The sequence below is a fragment of the Rattus rattus genome, chromosome 7, assembly GCF_011064425.1.
Source record: "Rattus rattus isolate New Zealand chromosome 7, Rrattus_CSIRO_v1, whole genome shotgun sequence".
Classification (NCBI taxonomy): Eukaryota; Metazoa; Chordata; class Mammalia; order Rodentia; family Muridae; genus Rattus; species Rattus rattus.
In genome coordinates, this window is record NC_046160.1 from 130,313,612 (window position 1) to 130,338,152 (window position 24,541).

The window sequence follows — 24,541 nt, forward strand, 5'->3', positions numbered from 1 at the left end:
GCCCCAGGCCGGGCCGAGGACAAAGGTGATCTCCGGTTCCTGGTTGCCCGATCGGGCGCGCCAGGTCCGGTGGACCGAACGGGAGGGGCTGCTCGCAACCTCTGGGGCGGCGCTGCGGAGTCTAGCTCACCTGCTGCGGCTGGCCCGCCCTAACCTGGTTTCCGGGGGCGGGGCGAGACGGGCGGGGCGACACGGGGGCAGGGGCGCGTCGGGGCGGAGCGTGCCGCCGCAGACGTCAGGGGACCCGCCGCGCGAGGCCGCGGTCCGGCGCTCTGCCCGTGGGCTCGGCCGGGGCTGCCGCCAGCGTGCGGCCGCGCCGGGCATGTCCTGGGCGGCGGCCCCGCCCAGCGCTCGGCCGGGCGGGCGGAGGGCCGGGCTGGGCCGGGCAGCGTCCTGGCGGGCGAGCCGCGGGCCTGGCGGGAGCACAGGTAGGACGCAGGAGGGGCCGAGCCAGCCCTGCGCACACCGCAGCAGGGCCTCCAGCAGGATACCTGCCTGCGTGCTTCGGGGCCGAACCGGAGCGGCCGGGCCTGGACAAAGGCGGCAGCAAGGAGGGCGGTGGGCGAGGGCGCCCGGCACACCTGGTCCGGCCAGTGCCCGCGATGCTGCCCATGTCTGCGCGCGCCCGGGAGGGGCCGCCTGGCACTAGCGACAAGGCCTGGCTCCGCGCATGTCTACGCGGCCTGCCGAGCTGGTAGACCTGGGCGCCGGGTCCCCGCCCGGGCAGGGCCAGCGCTGATTCAGGAGACAACGCCGCTCCCTCCCCCTCCGGGCCTGGCGCGCCTGCCCACCTCCGGGCCTCCTCCCGGTTGCCGGGTCCCCCCTCCTTCTGCGGTCCCTCCTTCCGTCTTCCTTCTCTTCTCTCCTTTCCCTTTAACCACTACCGTCTCCCTGCTTTCTCTGCCTCCTTTGGGCTTGTCCGCGGCCGGGAGGGGACCTCGTTCTTTCTGCTCCTTTCAGCCACTGGGCTGCTCCCTGCTGCCTCTCAGCATCCGCATCACCACCTCCTCCTTCACCTTCGGGTGGTGGCTCCTCTGCCTGGCACGGCTGAGGGGGACAAGTTTGGGGTGTTTATTATTTTCCCTCCTAGCAACGATGGCCGGGCTAGCCCAGCCCCAAACCTCCTCCAGGAAGCCCTGGCTCCGAAGCCTTTCCCAGTTGGGCCGGCGGTGGCAGTGGTCACCCCATGACCAGGCTCTGGGGTTTGGCCTCCCTCTTCTGAGAGTGTCCCCGAGCCTGCTGTCCACAGTGAGATGACGGCAGGTGATGTCAGAGTGGGAGACATCCAGGCTGGGTGGGGCTTGAAGGCTCAGTGACGCCCCGGGTCTGGGGTCTGGGGTCTGGGAGCTCCCTCCACGGCTCTGACAACCTTGGCCAGTAGGATTGGATCTTTCTGGGAACTGGGGCTATGGATACCCAACGGGGTCTGTGTCCTGGAGGCTCCAAGGGCATTGAAGTCTTGCCCCTTTAGTTGCTGCCTTCAAGCTGGGCCATAAGGAGAGAGGACCCCACAGAGGGGTAGGGGTATGCTCCTGACCACCTGGAACTGTTTTGTAATGAGGCAGGTTTCTCCATCTTCCTCCTGCTTCCTGATGGAATGCTATGGGCCTTCATAGATGGGCAAAACCCTGTGTTCCTGCCTGCTGCTTACCCCAAAGGGCCTGGGTGAGCAGCCCAGTGTTGAAGTCTCTAAGACATGGCCCCTGGGCATTGCAGGATAGGGTTTGGGGCGCTAAGATCACCAGTGTGACCTCTCTGCTGTGTGTACTGTGTGTGTCCAGAGAGGTGACTTGTGTGACCGCTCCTGACCAGCCCTGTGGGGACCCAGAGTCTTTCTGTATTCCTCTGCCTCTCATCCAACTTCCAGTTCCTGCATGCTGTGGCCCTGCCTTCCCCTCTACCCACTCTGCTCCACACTGCTGCCTTTCTTACCTGTGAGAGCCTTCCACTAACTCTTAGTTATTCCTTCTATTGCTGCCCCCTGACTTTCACTTTCTTGTGAGTGAGTGTGTGTGTGTGTGTGTGTGTGTGTGTGTGTGTGTGTGTGTGTGTGTGTGGTTTTAAAGTACGAGGGTTCAAATCTAGGAGGCATCCGCCTAGCAAGTGCCACACCTCGGGCACTCGGGTTCCTCACAGTATAACTAGATCACGGATCACTAGGACTTAGGAGCTCTAGAGTGCCCTCTTGGACAGTTTGCCCGCACAGAGCCACTGCCCAGGCCCAGACTTGGGTTCACACTCTGTTCTTGAAGCTAACGTCTGTGTTTGAACAAGGCTTGGATTTTCATGTTGTACTGGGCTCTATAGGGATGGCCAGACCTGTGCTTGGGGATTTGCAGAGTGGCCTGCTGCGGGAAGCAGACCCTCTGGTGAGGGTGGATGTCCAGCAGCTCCCCATGGGCCATGCTGGGTACCACCTGGGAACTGTTTCTCATGGTTCACATGGACATGTGGGTCTGCACCAGGGGACCAGAGTCCAGGCTGGAGAGCTCCAGTGTTGACCCTCTCCCCACAGGGCCAGGCAGGCCTCCTCGGTGCCAAGATGAGCGTCACATCTTGGTTCCTGGTGAGCAGCAGTGGCACCCGCCACCGGCTCCCGCGTGAGCTCATCTTCGTGGGGCGTGATGATTGTGAGCTCATGTTGCAGGTGAGTGGGGGCTCCTCACTTTTGGGCAAGTAGAGATCCCTCTTTCCCTGGGCCCCATGCCCACAGGTGGGCAGGAGTAGGGTACTCATGGGCCTGGGCTCTTGCTCCTTCACGTCAGACCTGTTTCTGACAAGAAAGTGCCGGGGTTCCAGGAAGGGTGGGAAGGTGTGGGCTGAGGGACATCTTGGCTGGCACTGAAAGGTGGTTCGTTTGTGTTCTTATTGGTTTGCCCTAGGGTTTGCCTGAGGGAGGGCTGTCCTGGAGGTCTTGCTCCCAAGTGTGTCCAGATGGTAGATAGTGCTGCTGGCTTTTTCATGTGGCCCGACAGGATGGGTCCCCTTCCTGGGCTAGAAAGGGTGATATGGCTGGGCCACCTGGGTTTCGGAGCCTGAGTTGGGTTTCTTGGGGCTCGGAAATAAAGAACGGGGTTTTGGTGCTGACCTACATGGTATATCCTGGCCTTGGGGGTACAAAGGAGTTGGGCTCCCTGCAGTCCTGAACTGCTCCCACCTCAGCGTAGAGCATAGAATCCTAGCCTCAAGCCTCCAGGCTCAGCTCCCGTCATGGGACTCTGAGAAGGACATGAGTGTCCTCATGGGGTCCACCTAAGGGGTCTGATCAGGCACAGAGCAGCAGGCGTGTGCCCCCACATGGGTCTTTTTGTAATTATTTAATCTCCCATGCACAGCGTGCACACTCCCAGGCTGTGTGAGGTTCCTGGGAGTGGCTGAGCACAGACAGCTGGACAGCAAGCCTTGACGGACGGACGCGTTCAGGGCTAGTACCATCCAGCGCTTGTGCCGCTTTCTGAGAGCTCATGGCCCTCAGAGGTTGCAAGCTGGACCTGGTCCCTTGTGGGATGGTGTTAAGAGGTGGGGACTCGAAGGTCCTTGTGTGGGGAATTAAAGGGTGTCTTATGTGTCTATTGTTGTGATAAAAGCCATGACTGAAGGGGAGGACAGGGGTTTTGTTGCCTTACTAATCTGTCACTTAATCGTTATGAGAGGAAGAAACCAATTGGAAGCAGGAGCTGACTGAAGTAGAGGCCGTAGAGGTCCGCTGCTTGCTGGCTTGCTCTTCATGGCTTGCTCTGCCCGCTTTCTTCTCCACCCAGGACCACCTGTTCCAGGGTGGGATTACCCACAGTGGTCTGGGTCATCCCCTGTCAGTTAGCAATAAAGAAAATGTCCCAGGCTCGTATGCAGGGAATCCGATGGGTTCATTTTCTCAGTTGAGACCCCTCTTACTGTATGACTCTAGCTTGCGTCAAGTTAGCAGAAACTCACTAGCACAGGGTCTTTATAAAAGATGTCTGAGGCAACTTGCCCGCTCCTTATGCCGAGCGGGCACCCAGCTGGAAGGCTCTGCCTTTAAAATTGCCTGTCTTTGGCACCTTAATCATTGGTACCCATCCCTTAGCACCACAGACAGTAAGTTTCTGTCATTTATAAATCCCACGGCTAAGGCATTTTGTCATAGCACAAGTTAGACTGAGTCTGGGTTTTTCTGGCTTTTCTCCATTTGATGTCTGGAGAGCTTCACCTAAACAAAAAACCAGCAGCTGCTCCTGCTGGGAGATCCTAGGTTCCCTGCACAGCCCCTCTGTCCCTTCATGACTCTGCAGGGGGAGCCAAGTCAAATCTGTCCTGTAAAGGGCTGTGAGGGTCATGCAGTTTCAGCCGTGTGACGTGGCCTTGCTTGCTTAAGTCTGAGGGAGTGCAGTGACTGTGGAAGAACACACAGGAAGTTTACATACTCGTGGGCATTGGTTTTATGAGGCACGCACTAGCGTCGGGTGCTTCAGAGTTAATTTGAAAGTGTAGAGTCGGGCTGGAGAGATGGCTCAGTGGTTAAGAGCTCTGCTTGCTCTTCCAGAGGTCCTGAGTTCAAATCCCAGCAACCACATGGTGGCTCACAACCATCTGTAATGAGATCTGATGCCCTCTTCTGGTGTGTCTGAAGACAGCAACAGTGCACTTATATATAATAAATAAAATAAATCCTTAAAAAAAAAGAAAGAAAGCATAGAGTCTACGGAACAGGTGGGAGTTCTGGGCTGTGTTCTGAGCCTGTAGCCCATGGGGTCGTTCCCTCATGGTGTGGTCCTCATACAGGCCTTGGCCATGGCTTTGCTATCTTCCCCAGGGTCACCAGCTTGGCTCTATGGGACACCAAGGGACAGACAGCACTTTGGGAGGAGTTGGAGTGAGCCTGGACCCAGAGCTGGGGACCCAGAGCAGCTTCTCCCCCCTACCTGGACCTGGCCTCGCAGCTCTAGGTCTCCTACTCAGGGGTCTTAGTACCTAGAGCAGATTTGGGGTCAGGCTCCTGGTTTCTGGGCTTGCTAGTGGTGGAACTGCAGCAGTTTTCCATGCTGGGTAGCCCCTGGTCTGCGTGCCCGAGGGATGTCTCTCTTTTACACACTATCTTAACTGAGGCTTGGGAGGTCATGCAAGCATAGAAGGAGTGCAGAGCTGGGCCCCTTCCGTCCCCCCCTTGCAGTAGGCCCCGCCCTGCCCCCCGCCCGCCCTGCCCTGCCCCGCCCGCCCCGCCCAGCTGGCACTGTTCTGGCCACCCCTTCCTCTCACCCTCTTGGTGTCTGCCATCTTTCTGCTTCTCTCTCTGTGCAGCTTCCCCTCTTCCTCCTCTGTGAGAAGCCCCAAGGCTCTGTTCCTGGTACCTCTCTAGTCTCTCTGGCCTCTTGGCTGCTTGTGGCCAGAGGATTTACATATCATTTGTACCTGCTCTGACCTCAGCATCTGGCTGTTCCATTGCTGCCCTGGGACCTTCCAAAGTAGCCTAGGCATGTCACCATCGTCTGTCCCCTCTGTCTACATTAATACCAGGAGCCAGCGTTACACTGGTTCCCTTCCCTGCATCGGGACCCTCCAGTTCCCCAACCCCACCCTACACCATCCCTGATTGATTTCTATCTCCTTGTCACGGCCGTCGCCACCCCCGGCCAGCTCCCGTTCACCTCGGCTCCCAGCTCTTTCTCGGTGGAGGCATGCGTCCTTGGCCAGCCTCAGTAATACATCTTGCTCCATTCCCTATGTGAGGAGAAATGGGAAGAGATTTCACTGTGGGTGGGATTGCAGGGCCTGGGACTGACCAGGCACATCAATGAAGGGTGGCGAGGAGGTGAGGTACCAAGAGGGCTGTGGACCCTCTGTTTAAGGAGTTGGAGACTCCATGTAAAGAGGATTGGCTGCAGGAGGACAGAGGGGCGACTGCCAGACCGGGGAGCCTCAGCGGTGTTCCAGAGAGGCTGTGCTTGAATCAAGTCAGACAGAGGGCCAGAGACATTTTGTTTGTGTTCTGGGGCACAGCCACCACCAGTAGCCACATGCCATCACCAGTGGGCTGTGTGGTGGAGGGACTGCAGTGTCTGTTCTGTATTCCCAGAGCAGACCTGGCCCAGAGCCAGCACCCATGAGTGACATCATGTATCATGTAAATATGAGCACATGCATACACACATGTGCATCTGTGAGGTATCAATATATATGTTGTATGTGTATGCATGTGCTGTTAGCTTAAGGAAAGCGGGCTCTCGCCTCTACCCTAGTCTGTTCTTTGGCTGCGTGTGACACCCTAACCCAGAAAGCACATCCCAGAGCCTCAGAGAGGCCCTGTTCGCACAGCAAGTTCAGCTAGCTGCCGTGCGTGCCCGTATCTCTGCTATGGTTATGTGGGCGGTGAGCTGGTGGGGCAAGGCATGTACGGAGCTCTGGGTGTGGTCATGGCTGGGGTCAGTGCAGCCAGGACAGGGTGCCAGGCGTGAATTTTAGATGCCTGTCGTTTTAACATTGTAAGTAAGCACCGGTTGTTAACGTCTCCTTCAGTGTGTGTCTGGTGCTCTTCTGGCTACCTCACATGACTGTGTTCGTCCCCTCTGCCTCACGGTGTTCCTTTCCAGTCCCCGGAGGAGTCTAGCACTGGGTACGGGCCCAGAACTCCGTCTTCTGACTGGGCTGGCTTCTGCCTCCTGAGCATGTGGGTGTGGCTGGGTAAACTTTACTGCTGGCCTTTAGGTGTTGCTGACCGGAGATTTCTGGCTGGGGATGGCAAGGAGGCAGCTTGATTCCTTCCTCTCCTGTAGTTTGAGAGGGACTTGTCAGGGGACAGTCTGAGGAATGGGTGGCTTACAAACCCACCATGAGTCAGGGGTATTCATGGGAGCCTTGGGTCGAGTCAGAGGTATTGGAAATAGGTCAGGGTAGGAGTAATACTGTGGGAAGAGGAAGGGTGGGTTCAGGGAGAGGACGGTACTGGGTGGACAGCATCATGAGGGCTGGAACCCAGGCTAGGTGAGGGTGTGGTATGAATAAAGCCTATCTGGCCTGCCTGAGAGAAGGAGGTGTGGAGAGGACGCCAGGGCCTTAGGGCTCTGGGTATGCAAGCCTAGGGGTCTCAGGAAGTTACTCAGGACTGGGCAAAGTGGTGATGGTAGCAAGAGTGCCAGTGGGGTGGGGAGAGAATGTTTTAGATGTAGGCCTGCTGAATACAGAGGCTAGCAGCATATACCCCTAGGAATGGTTGGGGACATGCTGGGTGGGCATTCCTGGAAAGGTCCTGGAGGGTAGGAATGGCTAAAGTGCCTGAGGTGGCCATCAGGTGCAGGGCGTGGAAAGCTTCAGGCAAGAAGCCCTCCTGCCTGGAAGGGTCGGCCTGAAGTGCTTCAGGGGTCAATTCAAGATGCATCCACCTCGGGCTAGCAGAGCCCAGGGCTATCCTGCCCCTTCTGGCCCCTGGCCCTGAGTCTGAGCTTCCTGAGGCCAGAGTTAACTGCAGGTAGAGCTGTAGGGAAGAAATTTGGACAAGATGGGCCCTGAGGATGGGGCTAGGCCTTTCAACGTCAAAGACCCACTCTGTCAGAGACCTGTGGCTTTGGGAACAGGTAAACTAGACCAGGAGAAGGCCTGGGGAAATCCCAGGGAGACATCGAGCAGGCTGGATCTTAACGTGTTTGTCCCTAGCAGAAATGTGGGCTACACTGGAGGAGGCAGCTGAAGGGTGCCCACCCCCCAACCCCCGGAAACTGCTCTCCCCATTATATAACCCTTGTATCCCACTCACTTCCAGAAAGAACTGAGGGGTCCTGACAGGATGAGGTGTGACCCCTCTCACCCCCACCAGAACCTACTGTCACTACGGCCTACCGACATGGACAAGTCAGCCACCTTGGGGCTGTTGGGTGCTTATTCCCCTGGTGGCAGTGGCTGTGGGACATAGAGGCTGAGCCAAGGCCCACCTGGAACCCACCCTGCTGCAGTCCTGTCTCCAGGATCTTCCCTAATACCTCCTCTAGACAAGTAGAGTCTCCTCTGCCAGGCTGGAGGGCTAGCAGTAGAGGTGGGCTGGGCCAGAGCTCATGGTCACCCTCTTCCCCGTTTCTCCTATGTGCCTGGTCCTGGAGGGGTGCCCCCCAATATGGGTCAGTTGTTGCTGGGAATATGGTACCTGGAAGGAAGAGGGCCCGGGCTGTAGTGGTGGCCGCTTGAGGCCCCCGAGTCCCTTAGGGAGCAGCTGCAGGTCTTGCCCCAAAGGCTGTCAGCAGTGTGCTTCCGAGGTGAACCCCGTTGTTTAGAAGGCACTGCCTGGCTCATGTGCTCCATGTGAGCTCAGTGGTTTCCCTGAGTTGGTCTGTGCTATTGTCCTCTCTTAGGCTGAGCAGGGAGAGGGGCCAGGCAGACACCACTGCTCCCTGCAGTGCTGGTCGTGTGTGCTATGGGGAAGGAGATGGGGCAGTAGACAGTGGTGCCGGTGCTGACGTGGCCTTGCCGACCGGATGGCATGGACCCACACTGACAGTGCCTAGCAAGTAGCCCGACCCTGTTCCTGCCCATGTCCTGGGCGTAGACTCTGGGGGCTCAGCTGTGTGAAGGGCTTGGTGACTATCCTTGGGAGGGGTCCTGTGCGGGTTGGTAGCCAGGCAAGGTGAGAACAACTTGGAGTGGAGTGGCACATGCTTGTTGAAATGAGAGCTGGTGCTCAAGCGTGAGCAGGCGCATGCCAACTGCCGGAGTAGGGCAGTGGGAGCGGGGTGGGGAACCTAGCGATAAGTACTTACTTACTGTCGGCTACATGTGGCCGCCATGCAGGTTTATGTGCTCCTGTGGGCTGGGCCAGGGTGTAGCCTTTCCTCTGGCTCAAGTGGACAGGGACGGCCTATCTCAGATAACTAGAGGGTTCCCATGCCGTCCCACACTGACCCAGGAGCCAGCGCCTGCCCTGGAAATGATGCTGGGGAGGGTGCTTGTGGAAGAGGGGTCAAGGTGGCAACATAGGATGGAGTGGCCCTGGTGCCTTGCACAGCCCTGTGGCTTGCTGTAACAGCTGAGTGGGTGACTCTGACTGCACTGTCATAGGACAGGGGCCTCAGGAGCTTTGAGTCCCAAGGGTTGGTATTATGGTAGGCATTGGGAGCGTGGGGGACTCCAGCCTGAGGTTGGGCACCTGAGGGCCACCGTCTGTTTCCTCCAGTCCCGTAGTGTGGACAAACAGCATGCTGTCATCAACTACGACCAGGACCGTGATGAACACTGGGTGAAGGACCTGGGCAGTCTCAATGGGGTGAGTGTACTGGGCTCTTGCTTGGAACCACCCCAGCCACGATGCCTCCAGGGACCTGTCCAGAGCCCCCACTGGCCGAAGATGAGGCCCTCTTCAGCCAGATCTCTGCTGGGCTGGGGAGGCACAATGCTAGATGAGCCACCTGCCCCCACCTGGAAAGGGAGTGTGTGTCCTTGTCTTTGGTTCTTTGGGACTGGGGAAGTGGGAGGCCTTGGCTGTAGGAGTGAGGATAGGAGGACGGATGGATAGGCTCTGTGGCTTCGTGCATCTGTCCTACCTAGACATGTTTCATTCTACGTTTGTCAGACGCGGTCCATCCCAGGACCCTGTTTCAATAAGAAAACAGACTCTGGCCTGTTGCTGCCCGTGCAGCCCTGAGAAGGTGTCCCACAGCTACCCTAGTGCGTCTTGCCTACATAGTGTGAGCTAGGGACCAAGACTTGGCGTCACCCTCCACCCCCCGATCCACCCTTCATATAATGCAGCCCTTCCTGCAGGGGCTTTGTGACAAGTAGGCTTTTCCCTTGCCGCCCACTGGACTGTGGAAGACCGCGGGGACATCTGACCCCAGTCCCAGTCAGGTTTGCCCACCTGGGCCCTGCAGGGTCTGCTACCTGAGAGGTCTGCTCCTGGGACAGTGGGTCAGGAGCACAGGAAGGTGAGGGCCCTGCTTAAGGCCTCCTCCTCCTCCCTTTCTTCCTCAGACATTTGTGAATGACGTGCGCATCCCAGACCAGAAGTACATCACACTGAAGCTCAACGATGTCATCCGCTTTGGCTATGATATCCTTCTCTGAGGGACTCCCCTACTTTGCCCCATCAGGACCAAGGCCATGGCTGTTCTGCCGTCTTAAAGAGGATTAGGGGATTTCTAAATCACAGCGGAGGCCCTTAGGCTTAGAGGTTACCTGAGGTTGGGCTCCCTCTGATAGAGGGGCATATCTGCCCGTAGCCTCAGCCTTCCTAGCTGTATGCTCAGCCTGAGGTCACAGAGGAACTGGGGAACTTGGGACTCGGAGTCCTGGCTTGACCTTGAGTGCGTTGGGGTACGTTTGGTCCTCCCTGAGAAGGTCCTCCTACTCAGGAGCCTTTGAGCCTACCCAGTGCTGCAGCCACAGGTCCCTCCTGCTCCTCCTGTTCCGTGCTCTCCTTAACTCGTAGCCACATTCCAATATGTACGTGCTAGAGCGTGTGCAGCACCGTGTTCCTGAGGAGGCGCTCAAGGTCAGTGCCAAGGAGGCCCAGGGGCTAAGAGAGCCTCACTTTGGCACCCTGGCTGTGAGGGCTGAGCCCGAGAGCCTGCCATTCTCTGCCTCTGCTTTGGTTTACCTCCAGACAACCCCCAGGCTCCTGAGCCACCCTTTGCTGGCTGCGGGTACCATGAATCAGGGCTGTTTGGCCTGTCCTGCCGGATGGCCCAGTCCAGCAGGCGAGAAGTAGTCATTACCCTTAGGTTTATACAGTGACAGATGGTGGGGACAGCTGGGGAGGCGAGGACTGAGTGGTTGGCCCTCCTGGAACTATTGGAGCTCTTGAGTCCTACAACTATGTAGCCTTGGACCTTTCAAGTCAGAGTCTGTGGCTCAGAAGATAACCCAAAAGCTGGGAAGCAGAGGATCCGGGTGAGCCAACGGGAGGCCGGGAGCCCCTGGAGTACAGTTCTTCAGTGGGCCAGGCAGGGTGGGAAGTCAGCCCACACTTTTGGGCCCTGAGCCACCCAGGGGAGGATACAAGGACGGATTTAGTTAGACCACTAAGGGCGGGGCAGGAAGTAGAGAGCAAATGGAGACCGCCACTGTGTCCTCGGGGTTGGTGTCTTTGAGGCTCCCGGTTGGTCGGAGCCTCATCTAGGAACTTAGGATCTTCCAGCAGGCCAGAGTTTTCCTTCCCCTACTTGTATGGGTCATGGAGCTTTGAGCTCTCATGTGAACCATGTGAGTGGTCTGTCCTTACCCAGTTTTCCAAGTGAATTTGTAACGTAAGAGGTCATCAGCTAGGACCCTGAGTGGCTTACCCTCCCTAGGGTCCGTTTCAGGTGGGGCCTGGAGGGTGATGGTCTCCAGGCTCTGTTCTTGTGATCCTTGCCTTCTTCCTCCCCTCCAAAGAAGCAAATTCCATTCCGCCTAGCAATGTGAACTAGATCGTCCTCCACGGGGACCTAGACCCTCGATTGCTCACCCGACGGACTGGTCTCAGATTTGTTTGTGGAGGAGAGGCAGGGCTGCCTGGAAGGTTTTTCGAGGCTGGCACAGCACCCCTTACCTTGCTTGCTTGCTTGCTTGCCCGCAGCACGAGAAGTACACCAGCCAGCTGCAGGTGAGCGTCAAGGTCTCTGCACCCAAAAGGGGTGACACGCTGCCAGACCACACACCCTACTGCGAGTCCTCACAGCCCAGGCCGGAGAAAGGGGACCGCAGACATGGAGCAGGTAGGCCGTGGGTGTGGGGACCAGGATGGGTGGGGGAAGGGCAGAGCCACTCAAGGCCTTTCTGTCCCCACCCCTGTCTACCATCTTCCCTTACTGTACCCCATGGGACCTCTCGTCCCAGCTTGCACTCACGGTTCACAGCACAGCACGGTAGTCAGGGCGCAGGCCTGCTTAACCTGGGCTCGTCTTGTGTATCCGCACATACCTCCCCAGGCCTGCCCACTTTTCTTGGACCCCAGGGCCGCCAACAGTTGACGGTCATTAGGTGCCAGACCTTGTGGTCTGCAGCAGATGAGAGGGAGGCAGGTCTCCCTTGCCTGAAGTTGGGTGTCTGTGCCTGATCCTGCAGATCATACGGTCCCTCGGGCTGGGGTGGGTAGGCGAGCGCAAGGTAAGGCCTGACTTGTACATTAGGGGCTGCTGTAGAGGTGGGCAGTGGTATCTGGGTGTAGGTGGGCATGGGGATAGCATAGCATGGTGACAGGCAGTGTAAGTCCTGCCTGGGTATTCAGTGGTTGCCTGGGCAAGCTCGAGGTGGAAGAAGGTGTTTCCAGGAAACCAAGATTGATGTTCTTCCTACATGTGGAAGGTCACCTTGCTGCCCCAGCCTTGGCTAGTGGCTGAGATGCAGGTATCCCCTGAACAGTGACGCATGCTTGCTTTGTGAAGACGCTGGGGCCCGGGCAGGTTTCCAGAGTCACCTGACCTGTTCTGCACACCTGTCAGTGTCCAGGCTGTGAGTACACACAGCTGGTGACAGCAGCCTGGAGCTGCCCCGGAGGTTATAGCAGGTGCAGCCAGTTGGGCAAGTACGTTTCTCAGTCCTACAGAGCAGGCACAGCACACTGGAGGAGCCCAGAGAGGCTTGGGCAGCACTGCCTAGTGGCAGACACATGCTGCTTCAAGGACTGCAGTGTACAACACTGGGTAAAGAATGAGATGGGGGAGGGGGGAGGCTGGAGAGATGGCTAAAAAAAAAAAAAAAAGAATGGGGTCAGGGGGCCAAGAGGAGAAGGGTGTGGATGGTGGAATGAGATTAGTACATATGGTAAACCTCAGGGAAATGAAACCCGTAATTTGTACACAGAACATATAGCAATTCTGTAAAGAATAGAGCCCCTGAGGGACAAGGAGACACACGCAAGACAACAAGGGAGAGCCTCCATTCTACAGGGGCACTCGGGGGACAGGGCTATGTGTACCTCATTGCTGACACCCTGCCCTGGGGCCCTGGACTCTGCTCCTGCCCAAGTCAGGGCTGAAAAACCTAGATTCATGGGAGATAGAATATCAACTTCTAGACATAGATCCTAACATTAAAACAAATGCACCTAACTGTCACATTGGCCACTCAGACTGTGGTGGCCTCATCCCAGAGCCACCCACTGTGGCATAGCCATTTATAGAATCTTAGAAGAGTTTCTAAACCTTGTTTGTGGGTTCTTGTTGCCTTGTATACTGTAAGGCAGGGAATGCTGTCCTAGGACTGTGTCCCCTGGAATGAGCCTTCCTACGTCACCAGTGACAGGCCTAGGCAGGGATAGTGGTCATCTTCACCCACAGATGTGGAAACAGGCCCAGAGTGTTCAACAACTGGCCAGACACTTGAATAGCTGCAGGTCCCAGCTGGCAGGCAAGACCAGGGCTTAGTCCTCAGACTGGCCCTGTTCCAGATCTTCACTTTGGAGGCCATGGAACCTAAGTTCTGAACTCCCCTACAGAGGCGGTAGCTTACCGCACACCCCTGTATGGGCAACCCTCCTGGTGGGGTGAGGATGACAGTGGAGCACCATCTGAAGACCGGCACCAGCAGGAGCCCTACCCAGGTGAGTCTCAGTGCTCCAGCTAGCACTGGGTGAGGGTAGCAGGGTGGCTTCTAAAAGGCTTGGCCTGAGGACCCCTCCCCACAGAGCGTCCCAAGGACCTGACACAGCAAGACAGTGAGCTAGACAGCTGCCGTGCTCCTGCCGAACCACCAGACTACTCGTTCAGACGTGAGCCCAGCTACTTCGAGATCCCCACAAAGGAAGCCCCACAGCCTCCACGGCTCCCTGAAGTGCCAACCCAGGAAATGCCCACAAAAGACCAGGAGGCCTGCACTGGTGGGACGGCCCCAGTGGTGCAGAGCCATGCCTCCTTCACCATTGAGTTTGACGACTGCAGCCCAGGCAAGGTGAAGATCAAAGACCACATCACCAAGTTCTCCCTGCGTCAGCGGCGACCCCCCAGCAAGGAGACCACACCCGTGGAGATGGTCTCGGCCGAAACCAAGGTGGCTGACTGGCTGGTGCAGAATGACCCAAGCCTGCTGCGCCGGGATGGCTCAGGGGATGACCGCCACAGCACCAAAAGCGACCTTCCTGTCCACACTCGAACTCTGAAGGGTAGGTGTTGACTGGCACCGGGGCAGGTGGTCTGCCTGCCGCTCACACTCCCCATGTCGGAGGGCCTGGGTGGTTCAGCTGATTTTCACTTTCCAGTGAGTTGGCCAAGATCACCTGCCTGGTCTGGGTCGGGGGAGCAGGATGGGGACAGCGTCAGGTGTCTTCTAGTCACTGAGCCACTTGTCACCTAGTCACTAGGCTCCCAGTGCTTGCTACAGGACTCCCTTCCATATGGGTGTCAGTTTGGATTCATTCCCAGTGGGCACGGGGTAGCGAGGCTCCCCAAGACTGATCACTGTATGCTGACCAATAAGGGTTCTCTCAGGCCACAAGCATGAGGATGGCACACAGAGCGACTCGGAGGACCCCTTGGCCAAGACTGCTTCGGTGTCTGGAGCCCCGACAGAGGCCAGTGGGGAGCAGGTGCGGCTGCAGAGGCAGATCAGGAGGGACCCTCAGGAGCTTCTGCACAACCAGCAAGCCTTCGTCATTGAGTTCTTCGATGAGGACACACCCCGCAAGAAACGCTCACAGTCCTTTACACATACCCCACCTGCAGACCCCAAGGCTGACAAGCGCCGGGGCACGGGGGCTGCGGACAGAGAGCGTCCTGGTGTCACGGTGCGCACCACAGGCAGCAGCTCAGGACCACAGAGGGCCAGCTCGCTCAAGCGAGAGAAGACTGAGGAGCGACTGGGCAACACCTCTCCCGTCCCCCGTGCCTCCACCCGCCCCTTTGGCAGTGTGGGGCGCCGCTCCCGCCTGGCCCAGGACTTCATGGCCCAGTGTATGCGGGACAGTTCCCCAGCCACCAGGCCTGGCCCTGAGAAGACGCCTCCGGTGCTGCCCGCCCCTTTGACACCCCGAGGGGCCAGCCCTGTGACCCCCTCAAGCACCCCGCCGCCTCCCACTGACCCCCAGCTGACCAAGGCACGTAGACAGGAGGAGGATGACAGTCTTAGTGACGCGGGCACCTACACCATCGAGACAGAGGCTCAAGACCAAGAAGTGGAGGAGGCTCGGAAGATGATCGACCAGGTATGATACATGGTTAGACGGTACCCTCAGTGGGCCGTGCGGCAGGAAGGGTCATGCTGGGGAAACCAGATGTGGTATGATACATGGTTAGACGGTACCCTCAGTGGGCCGTGCGGCAGGAAGGGTCATGCTGGGGAAACCAGATGTGGTATGATACATGGTTAGACGGTACCCTCAGTGGGCCGTGCGGCAGGAAGGGTCATGCTGGGGAAACCAGATGTGGTATGATACATGGTTAGATGGTACCCTCAGTGGGCTGTGTGGCAGGAAGGGTCATGTTGGGGAAACCAGATGTTGGCCTGTTGCTGTCAGGTCATGTGTCTGGTCCAGCTGGACAAAAGGACTCGGAGAAGGGAGCGCCCCGGGCTCCGCCTCTTACCATGATGGGTTGGAACCTGTTGCCCATGCACCATACCCAGCAGAGTAATTGGGCTCACATCTGTGTGAGGGTGGAGACCCGGGCACCTCTGACCCTTGGCACTCCTTTTGGCAGGTCTTTGGGGTGTTCGAATCCCCTGAAGTCTCCAGGGTGTCCTCAGCTACCTTCCGCCCTGTCATCAAAGGTGACAAAGATGAATCCAGTGATGGCGGCATGGCCCAGCGGATGGCTTTGCTGCAAGAGTTTGCTTCCCGCACCCCAGGCATGGCTCCACAGATGGAGCAGCAGGTACGGGACTGGTCAGCCGCCCCAGGAAGAGTCAGGGAAGAAAAGGGCCTGAGTCCTGATGTGCTGGTGAAGCTGACCAGCTGGTGACACTGGGGCCTAGGGCAGGCCACAGGGCCCTCCTGACTGCTTCTGCAGAGGGTGTCTAGGACAGCTTTGGCATGAACGAGTCTCTTCTAGCTTCTGTTCTGAGCGTGTGCTTCCCTTCTCTGCAGAGCCTCCTGGTCCCAGGTTCCCCTGGGGGTCAGAAGTGGGTTTCGCGTTGGGCTAGCCTGGCTGACAGCTACACTGATGCTGGCTTGGCAGGTATGGAAACCCAGAGTCGCTGTAAGGGTTGGGGGCCATGCCAAGGTGGCCCCAGGTCCTCACCATAGATATAGTTTGTCTCAGCCTGGACCTGGGAGAGGGTTAGGGCTCTGTGTGCATGTAGGGCCTGCAGGTCTGTAGCCATTCTAACTGCCTTGGGCTTATGATTTGCAGAGGACGGTCCTGGCCGCAGAACTGGAGAGCCTGAGGGGCCCCTGCCTGTGCGAACCCGGCGTCTGCTCCCTCAGTTGCCCAGTGATAGGGCTGACAGCCCTGCAGGCCTTGAAGCTGCCAGGCGGAATGGCCCAGGGCCACCAGAGCTGAGTGGTGATCCAGCAAACTGCCTTATAGGCCAGGAAGACCTGGACCCCGATAGTCTCAGTGATGCCAGCGGGTCAGATGGTGGCCGAGGCCCGGAACCAGGCACAGAGCGGCAGGAGGATCTAGCATGGGTCAGGGGTCGGCGCTCACCAAGGGCCCCGGGGGAGCTAGCCCCCACCTCTTTCTTCATTGGTGATCAGAATGGGGAGGCCACCTTCCCCAAAAAATCATTTGTGGCTCCTGGGGAAGCGGATGGCCCGGGACGGGTTGTCCAGACCAGCCCTTCAGCAAGGGACAGCCTTTACGTCAGTTCCAACGGGAGAATGGTGATCCAGTTGCGCAGTGGTCGGTCCCCAGAGCCTGACCCGGCCCCACCCAAGGAGACTCTGACCTTTGCCCGGCAAGAGAGTTTCACTAAGGAGCCGACCAGCGGTCCCCCAGCCCCTGGCAAGCTCCCCCACATTTCTAGCCACCCGCTCCTACAAGACTTGGCTGCAGCCCGCGCCTCACGCATGGACTTCCACACTCAGGACACCCACCTGATCTTGAAGGAGACCGAGACAGCCCTGGCAGCCCTGGAGGCCCGACTCCGCTCCAAGTCTGCAGATGAGTGTGAGGGGGGCAGCACCCCTAGGCCCCCAGAGGACTCCCTGTCTGGGGATTCGGATGTGGACACAGCTAGCACTATTAGCTTGCTCAGTGGCAAAAATGGACCCAGCCCAACAACCCCCCAGACTCCAGGGCCACAGAAGGAGAGCCTGCTGTCTCCTCCAGCAGTACCAGACCCGGGGGTTACGACCCCGGGCAGCGCCCGAGAGCGACTGTCTGAGCGACAGCATCGCCCACCACCTGCAGACTTGGGCCATGGAGACCCATCAAGGCGCCTGGCTATGCGGCGAGGCCATGGGTCTCGAGGGTCCCTGGACTGGCCAGAAGAAGAGCGAGGCTCTGGCCTTGCCCACCTGCCCAATTCTAACCATGAGACCCCCGAGGCTACCGTGTCAGGTCGCCAAGGGCCTCGCCGGAAGCCGGTGGCTCCCCCACCGTCCCCAGCTGCCCGGGAGGAGCAAAGCCGCAGTTCCACCACGGCTCAGAAGGTGCAGCAGGTACTGACCCGCTCCAACAGCCTGTCCACCCCAAGGCCCACCAGGGCCTCCCGACTCAGGCGGGCCCGTCTGGGGGATGCCTCAGACACTGAGGCCGTGGATGGTGAACGAGGGACCACGGCCAACCCTGAACCAGCAAATCGTGCCGCCCCTGAGCAGGCCAAGAAACTGACACGCTTGGACATCCTGGCCATGCCCCGGAAGCGGGCGGGCTCCTTCACAGGGCCCAGTGATTCTGAGACCACCCCTGCCCGTACTGGCTTCTCTGGTCGCAGTGCTGAGCTCTACAGCACCAGCCGTAAGCCCACGATAGCTGAGGCCCGCGCTGCTGCCAAGAAAGCTGCTGCTACTGCTGCCAACCCAGGCCCCCGCCAGCCCTTCAGCCGGGCTCGCCCGGGCAGTGCCAGATACTCTTCCAGTGAGTGTGGGGAGTGGGCTGGTGGGCAGGCAGGGTGGCTAACAGCAGCTGAGCCCCTGGGTAGAAGTGTTGTAGACCCACGCTGGCCAGGGGTGCCCATAGCACCTATGTGGCAAAAGACCCTCCAGGGTGCCTCCTGTCACCCCAGGGGCCTCAGTGCGTGGGCCTTAAGGTTGGCTCTGTCATTCTTGGTGTCCACAGGCTAGAACCTCTGATGGCTCTGTAGGGCCCAAGCTGCCCAGCTGAGGAGGGCTCTCCCAGAGTTCTCTCTAGCCCCTGTCCCCTGTGCTGAAGCCCCAGTGAAGGGTGTCTATCTAATGAGAGCCTGTCTTGACACCCTTGAATGGCCACAGAACCCCTGACCTGAGAGGGCTGTGTCCACATGAACAGTGACCTCTGCCCCACCCCCTGAGTCACGTGTGTACAGTAAGAAGGGGCATACTATTTCAGCTGTCAGAGCTGGCCCCGTTTCTGGAGTGGCCGGTGACCTGTCCATTTAGCTCCCGTCCCACCCCGTCAAGGGGGCTGAGATGTGCCCGAGGATTGAGTGGATTGGTTTGAGCCAAGGTGCCGCAGCCGCAGCCCCACCCCTTGGCGTTGCTGTCCCCGGCTGATCCCACTTCCCCCCTTGATCTCCCAGCATCTTCACATAGACCTCCTGCCTGCTGGAACCACTGGGTGGGGATGGCTGCTTGTCAGAAACTGCTTGTCCCTAACCTGCCAGCACTGCTTAGCATGGAGGCCCCATCCAGCCCTCATCCATAGTGTGTTTGCGATCAGTGCTGGGTAGGGCTCAAGACAGCTCTGAGCCTAGGAATCTGAGATCCTACCCAGGCAGCCACACCTGAGGATGTAGGTCTGATGAAGGCTGTGGGAGTCTGGCTTGGGCTGGCAGAAGCCTGACCCCACTCACCTGTGTGAGCCAGCTTTGTGGCACCATAGCTGGTCCCTGTGAATGGCTTACCTCATTATCTGCCCGGCCTCCTTTCCTGGTGCCCAGGGAAATGCTCCCATCTCATCGGGCACAACCGGTTGTCACTCTGATCCCACTCTGCCCCCTGGATGCTGTGCTGACCCCAAGAGTGCCCAGTCCCTGGCCCTGCATGTCCCTTGGGCTGGGGTGCTTCTGCTAGGGTCCTCTGGGGACAGCTGTGACGCACCTGTCCTGCAGCATGGGGCCCTCGTCCTGAGGGACCCCGAGGCTACCTAGGCACTGAGTGTTCTCTGTTCTGTTCTCGCTTCTGAATCCAAACCACTCACTCAAGGCACTCGGCGGCGGCAGCAGGGTTCGGATTACACGTCCACCTCCGAGGAGGAGTATGGGTCCCACCACAGCTCCCCTAAACACACACGCTCCCATGCCTCAACAGCCACACAGACCCCAAGGGGCAGCAGCTCTGTCCGGGCTCGCTCCCAGGGCCCCCGAGACACAGACGATGATGAGGAAGAGCCTGACCCCTACGGCTTCATCGTGCAGACAGCAGAGATCGCGGAAATTGCTAGGTGAGTGACCAGTCACGGCCAGGCCAGAGGCCCCTCCCCTTGGCTGAGAGTGGCCTAAGGGCAGGGGCTGGGCCGGGCTCCTGACCCTGAGTAGATTTAGAGATTGTTTGCTGGGTGGTGGTTACGTGAGTGGGTGGGTGGATGAGGCCAGGCATGGCATGCCTTTAATCCCTGTACTTGGGAGGGAGAGGCAGGCAGATCTCTGAGTTTCAGGGCAGCCAGGTCTGCAGAGTGAGTTCTAGGACAGCCAGGGCTACATAGAGAAGCCCTGTCTCAAAATCAACAGCAGCAACAACGAAGAAGGTGCATGAATGACTCAGTGGGTGTGGATGGAGGGATTAGTCACTAGGTGGCTCGGTTGATAAGTAGATATTTGATGGATGGGTGGATGTCTGTCTAGAAGGGCGGGGAACTTTGGGTTCAAGGAGCTAGCGTGACCACAGTTTATTCTAAATAAACTTTGTCACAGGGCCAGTCTCTGGGATATGTTCTGGGAGAGGGTGTGTGGAGATGAATCTCACTGAGCTATGGCCAGTGCCCTGGGGGCCAGGCACCGAAAGGCTTGTAGAGGACCCCCTAGGAACTATGTTGAGGATGTTGATCTTGAGAGCTCTTGAGACACTGAGAAGGTGACCAGAGACAGATGGCCCTCAAGAGAGTGACCCATGTGGGGATGAGGGTAGAGTTACTGTAATCTCACAGGCAGAAATTGTGGCCATGTAGGGGACAGGGTAAGAGAGATGGGTTGAAAAAAGGGGCCTTCTAAGAGGCAGGTGTGGGATGCAGGAGGATGTACGGCCCTCGGGTGAGACCCAAAAGGATAAGGGCTCCCCAGGTCTCAGCTTGGTTTAAGAAGGATTAAGAAAAGGCATGGCCATGTGGGTTTCTCAAGCTCTGATGGGCCTGCCTGGGCCCAGGGAGGCAGCGTAGGTGGAAGTGGGAACGGTTGGAGGTTTGGTGTCACCTAGAGTCTGGGGAACCTGCTTCTCTGCTCTCTTGATGTCAGAACCACGAGACCAATGGGTGAGCGGCCTGGGTAGCCCAGGTGGAGAACCATGAGGAAGCTTTTAGAGAGGAGCAAGTCTGGCAATAGCCCAGGGTGCAGGTCTAGGTCATAGGGTACCCCAAGTCTGCAGCTGAGGGTTCAAGTGTGTGGACCACAGTGGTGATGAAGAACCATTAAGGCGGGAGATAGGATGTTAGCCCTTCAGGACCTCCCCAAAGAGGGGGCTGGCCATGTGCCCAGGAGCCTAGTTAAACTGGGGCCCTCAAAGCAGCAAGCTCAGGGAATTGCTGCTGCCTCCTTTCTCCTCTTGTCTCCTAGCTGATCAGGTACCTCACTGGGACAAGCCCAAAACCCTTGTCAGATAGGTGTTCCCCTATGGTGTGATCAGAACTCAGCCATATTGGAGGAGCCGCAAGGTCCCTCTACCTAACTCTGACCTTTGGAGTTAGGAGTCCCCCATGCTAGTTATGAGTCTCATTCACTCCTCCCCCACTTCTGTTCCCCTGCTCACCAAGGTGGGACCTGTGCATTCTGTGGCTGAGTTAAATCCATTCTGTCAGGACCTGGTGGCCAGTGTCTAGCTCTGCTGTGCAGGAAGTGGAGAAAGTCTGGGGGTTCTACTCTCTGTCAGACCCTTCCCCATACACCTCAGGCCCCGCTCTGGCAGACAATGTACCTCAGGACCAGGCCTTCCCCAGCACGGCCTCAGGCAGTGGAGTTGGACCTAACTGCTCTGTGTCCATGTGCACAGGATGCTTGTGGGTCCTCACCACCCACTCGTGTGCTGGGGCTCTCCCAAGAGGACCTCTTGAAGAACTTGTTTTTTCCGGTTGGCTGCAGGCTAAGCCAGACACTAGTGAAGGATGTGGCCATCCTGGCCAGGGAGATCCATGATGTGGCTGGAGATGGGGACTCGCTGGGCTCCCCAGGACCCACTCGCAGCCTATCTCTCGGGAATGTGCCCAACACCCCTGCCTCAACCATCTCAGCCCGGGAAGAGGTGAGTTCCAGGCCTCTCAGGTGCACACGCTCATCTGCCAGGGTTGCGGTCCCACCTTGTGCTTCTTGGTTTGAGGGCTGTAATGAGAATCCTCACAGAGTCCATGAGAACTTGTGCTGTGGAAACTCGTCCTCAAGCTCTGCTAATTCCTTCCGAGGGAGTGGGCGTTGGGAGGGATCTTGAGCAGATGGGCCCAGGCCTGTTTTATCCTGTTTTATCACTTGTCTGTGTCTGTTGAGCAGTGGAGGGGCTCACTCCACCCCCTAGTGACTCCAATGCATCAGAGGAGGCAATGAATCTGTCTCTGTTCCCTGCAGCTGGTACAGCGCATTCCAGAGGCCAGCCTCAACTTCCAAAAAGTGCCACCTGGCTCCATGAACTCCCACAACAACTTGGACCAGAACATGAATGACAGCCGTGAGGATGCCCTGGCCAACAAGACAAGGCCTCGGAACCGCGAGGAGGCACGGTGCCCCACCAGCATTACGTAGCTGCGGGTTGGGGCATGTGTTAGACAGTGTCTGGAATGTGAGATGGAAGCCAGCTAGCGGGGTGGGGAGGGGAGGGGACGGCCCCTGCTATACTAATGCCCAGGTCCTTCCAGGTGATCTTTGATAATCTGATGCTAAACCCGGTGTCCCAACTGTCACACGCCATCCGTGAGAACACAGAGCATCTCGCCGAGAAGATGAAGTAAGTGCCGACAGGTCACGTGTGCTGTGTCTAGCAGTAGCATCCAGGATCGCAGCCTGATGGGTCACGAGTAGGTAGCCACATGCCCACACTGCTCCCTGGGGCTGGGACCCCTTTCTTCCTCTCTCTAGCCCTCCTCTCCATCCCTCCTCCCCTAGCTGGGCTGTTCCCACCTGAGCGTCAGGTAGCTAGTCATGTTCCTGCTCTGGGCTTCAGTTTCTCTCCTGACTTTAGCAAGAGATGGCGTCAGCTTTACTGTGGTGAGAGAAATATGGGGGAAGCAGCTGTTCTGTGTTCTCTGTCACTGCCCTTGTCCCTGCTCCTCTCCCAGGATCCTCTTCCAGAATACAGGCCGGGCATGGGAGGACTTAGAGGCCAGAATCAACGCTGAGAATGAAGTACCCATCCTGAAGACATCCAACAAGGTGAGAGACAGAGACCCCCGTCCTCAGGCCTGGACCCCCATCCTCAGGCCTGGCCCTTCATCCTCAGGCCTGCCCCCGACCTCAGGCCTGCCCCCCACCCCCAACCCCATTCTCAGGCCTGGCCCCATCCTCAGGCCTGGCTCCCAGGCAGTGGGTTTTACTGAGCTGGTCTGAGGCACAACTCCAATCCAAGTCCACCAGGAGGACCTGGGGCCCCTGCATGTTCCTACTCTAGCCTTCCTCCTCCTCCTCCTCCTTCCCAGGAGATCAGCTCCATCCTAAAAGAACTTCGACGTGTACAGAAGCAGTTAGAAGGTAGGTGTGGCCCAGACCTAGGGCAGGCAGGGGCAGCCTCAAGGGCTTATAGCCAGATTCTCAGTGGTCTGCCTCCTTGGCCTCTTCCTCCAGTCATCAATGCTATTGTGGACCCCAGCATGAACCTCGACCTACTGATGGGAAACAGGGCTCCTTCAGGGTCCGTTCAGCCAGGACTTGGGAAAGCCCGGCCAGCAGCTCAGAGCTCAGCTTCTCCTGCCTCGGTGGACACCTTGCTGCCAGCCATGCCTCTCAGGAGCTTCCCACAACGGGCAAACTGCGGGCCCCCCGGCCTCCCGGAGCCTGCTTTCCTTCCTGATGCTGAGAGGTTTCTGATCTAAGCTGTGAGGCGGGCAAGGCCAGCCTTCTTGTGCGCGTGTGTCCTGTGCATCACCCATCCCATGGCCCACCTGCCTGGCTCAGGCAGTTCTGTGAAAACCCCACATGTGCCATAACCCATGGACGGGTGCCTCCCATTCCCAGGCCCCTCCTCAGCCAGCACCCGAACCACTTCATCCAGCTCATGGCTACCCCATCTCCACAGACCTCCTAGCCCAGCCCCTGGGGTGTCCACTGCCGAGGGCCAGCCTGCGAGGTCCCATATTCACCTCCTGTCACTCACCGTTGTTTTTGTCAGTAGCTTTAAAGGAAAGAGTAATCTGCTCCCCTGCAGGAACTCCTAGGCCCAGCTGAGGTGCAGCTCCAGCTGGGAGGCCCTGTCTCATCCCTGTGTGCTGGCTGAGGCCAGACAGAGAAAGGAGCTGGACCCTGGGACCCATCAGTGCCAAACACAGAAGCTGGATGAGTTTGGCATGTCCCCAAACTGTCCAGGAAGGAGGCCACTTGCTTTGTGGCTCCTACTGAGTCCACGGCCGGAGCTGCTGCAGAGTCCATCAACCTGGGCAGATGAGTGTTTCACGGAGATATTTGGGGGAGGAACCCCACAGCTCTACGCCCTTGGTGCCAACACAACTGCCAAACCCACGGAGTTTGGGTGCCGTCCCAGCAAGCTCTCCTGAGTGGTTCATCCCAACTAGGGATCCTGGGCTTCCTTACAGCAGGACTGGGTGTAGCTGGGTGGACCAGCAGCCTGGGCTTCCTTATGGTGGGACTGGGTATAGCTGGTGAACCAGCAGTCCCGTTGGTTATGGTGAATGCTTTACCAGAGAGGCAGGAAAAGACTTGGAAGGTTTGTGATGTAAACCATGCACCTGCCCCTGCTGTCCCAGATGGTGTGGGCAGGAAGTGGTCACTACAGCAGGCTCCTATGGCCTGCTCCATCGTGGAGGCCTGGCAGGGACAGGCCCACTACTGGCTATGCTTTCTCAGGATTAGTTCGGCTGGGGCCTGCCGGGTGAGCAGAGAGCGGCTGCCCTGCCGCTGCCCCTTGCTGATGTTTCTGGCGGCACTAAGCCAAAGAGACCGTTGGCTGGAATGGGATGGGGAGAGTCCCTTATTGTTCAGGCTAGCATGGGTGTGCTCTGTGACCTGCCTGATGTTTGTGTGGGTGTTGCTCCTGAACAGGACCTATCTGCTGGGGAGAGGTAGCTGCGGCGGGGGACCCAGAGCCCTCAGGGGTAGCATGGGTCTCCCTGTTTACACTTAGCTGATAGTCATGCACGGGTCCTGTGTGCCTCTGCCCAGCCCACCTGATGTTTACGTGCGTGTGTGTGTGTGTGTGTGTGTGTGTGTGTGTGTGTGTGTGTGTGTG

General features: G+C 58.2%; 1 protein-coding gene across 1 annotated transcript; it reads left to right on the plus strand.

Moving 5' to 3' along the window:
- Window positions 1-221: 221 nt before the first annotated feature.
- Window positions 222-23,886, plus strand: Cep170b (centrosomal protein 170B). The gene is made up of 19 exons (XM_032908541.1): window positions 222-428; window positions 2,516-2,647; window positions 9,134-9,223; window positions 9,928-10,006; window positions 10,389-10,447; window positions 11,513-11,651; window positions 13,373-13,477; window positions 13,562-14,035; window positions 14,361-15,073; window positions 15,567-15,740; window positions 15,953-16,043; window positions 16,218-17,888; window positions 19,154-19,391; window positions 21,238-21,397; window positions 21,715-21,861; window positions 22,002-22,090; window positions 22,422-22,515; window positions 22,779-22,830; window positions 22,924-23,886. Exons 2-19 carry the CDS (start codon window positions 2,543-2,545, stop codon window positions 23,169-23,171), a joined length of 4,728 nt encoding a protein of 1,575 aa, XP_032764432.1. The 5' UTR covers window positions 222-428; window positions 2,516-2,542; the 3' UTR covers window positions 23,172-23,886.
- The last annotated feature ends 655 nt before the right edge of the window (window positions 23,887-24,541 follow it).

Coding starts and splice junctions, on each gene's coding strand:
- Cep170b (XM_032908541.1), top strand. CDS start 2,543: ATGAGCGTCACATCTTGGTTCCTGGTGAGCAGCAGTGGCACCCGCCAC. Junction 2,648..9,133: donor ATTGTGAGCTCATGTTGCAG/GTGAGTGGGGGC, acceptor TGTTTCCTCCAG/TCCCGTAGTGTGGACAAACA. Junction 21,398..21,714: donor CCATCTCAGCCCGGGAAGAG/GTGAGTTCCAGG, acceptor TGTTCCCTGCAG/CTGGTACAGCGCATTCCAGA.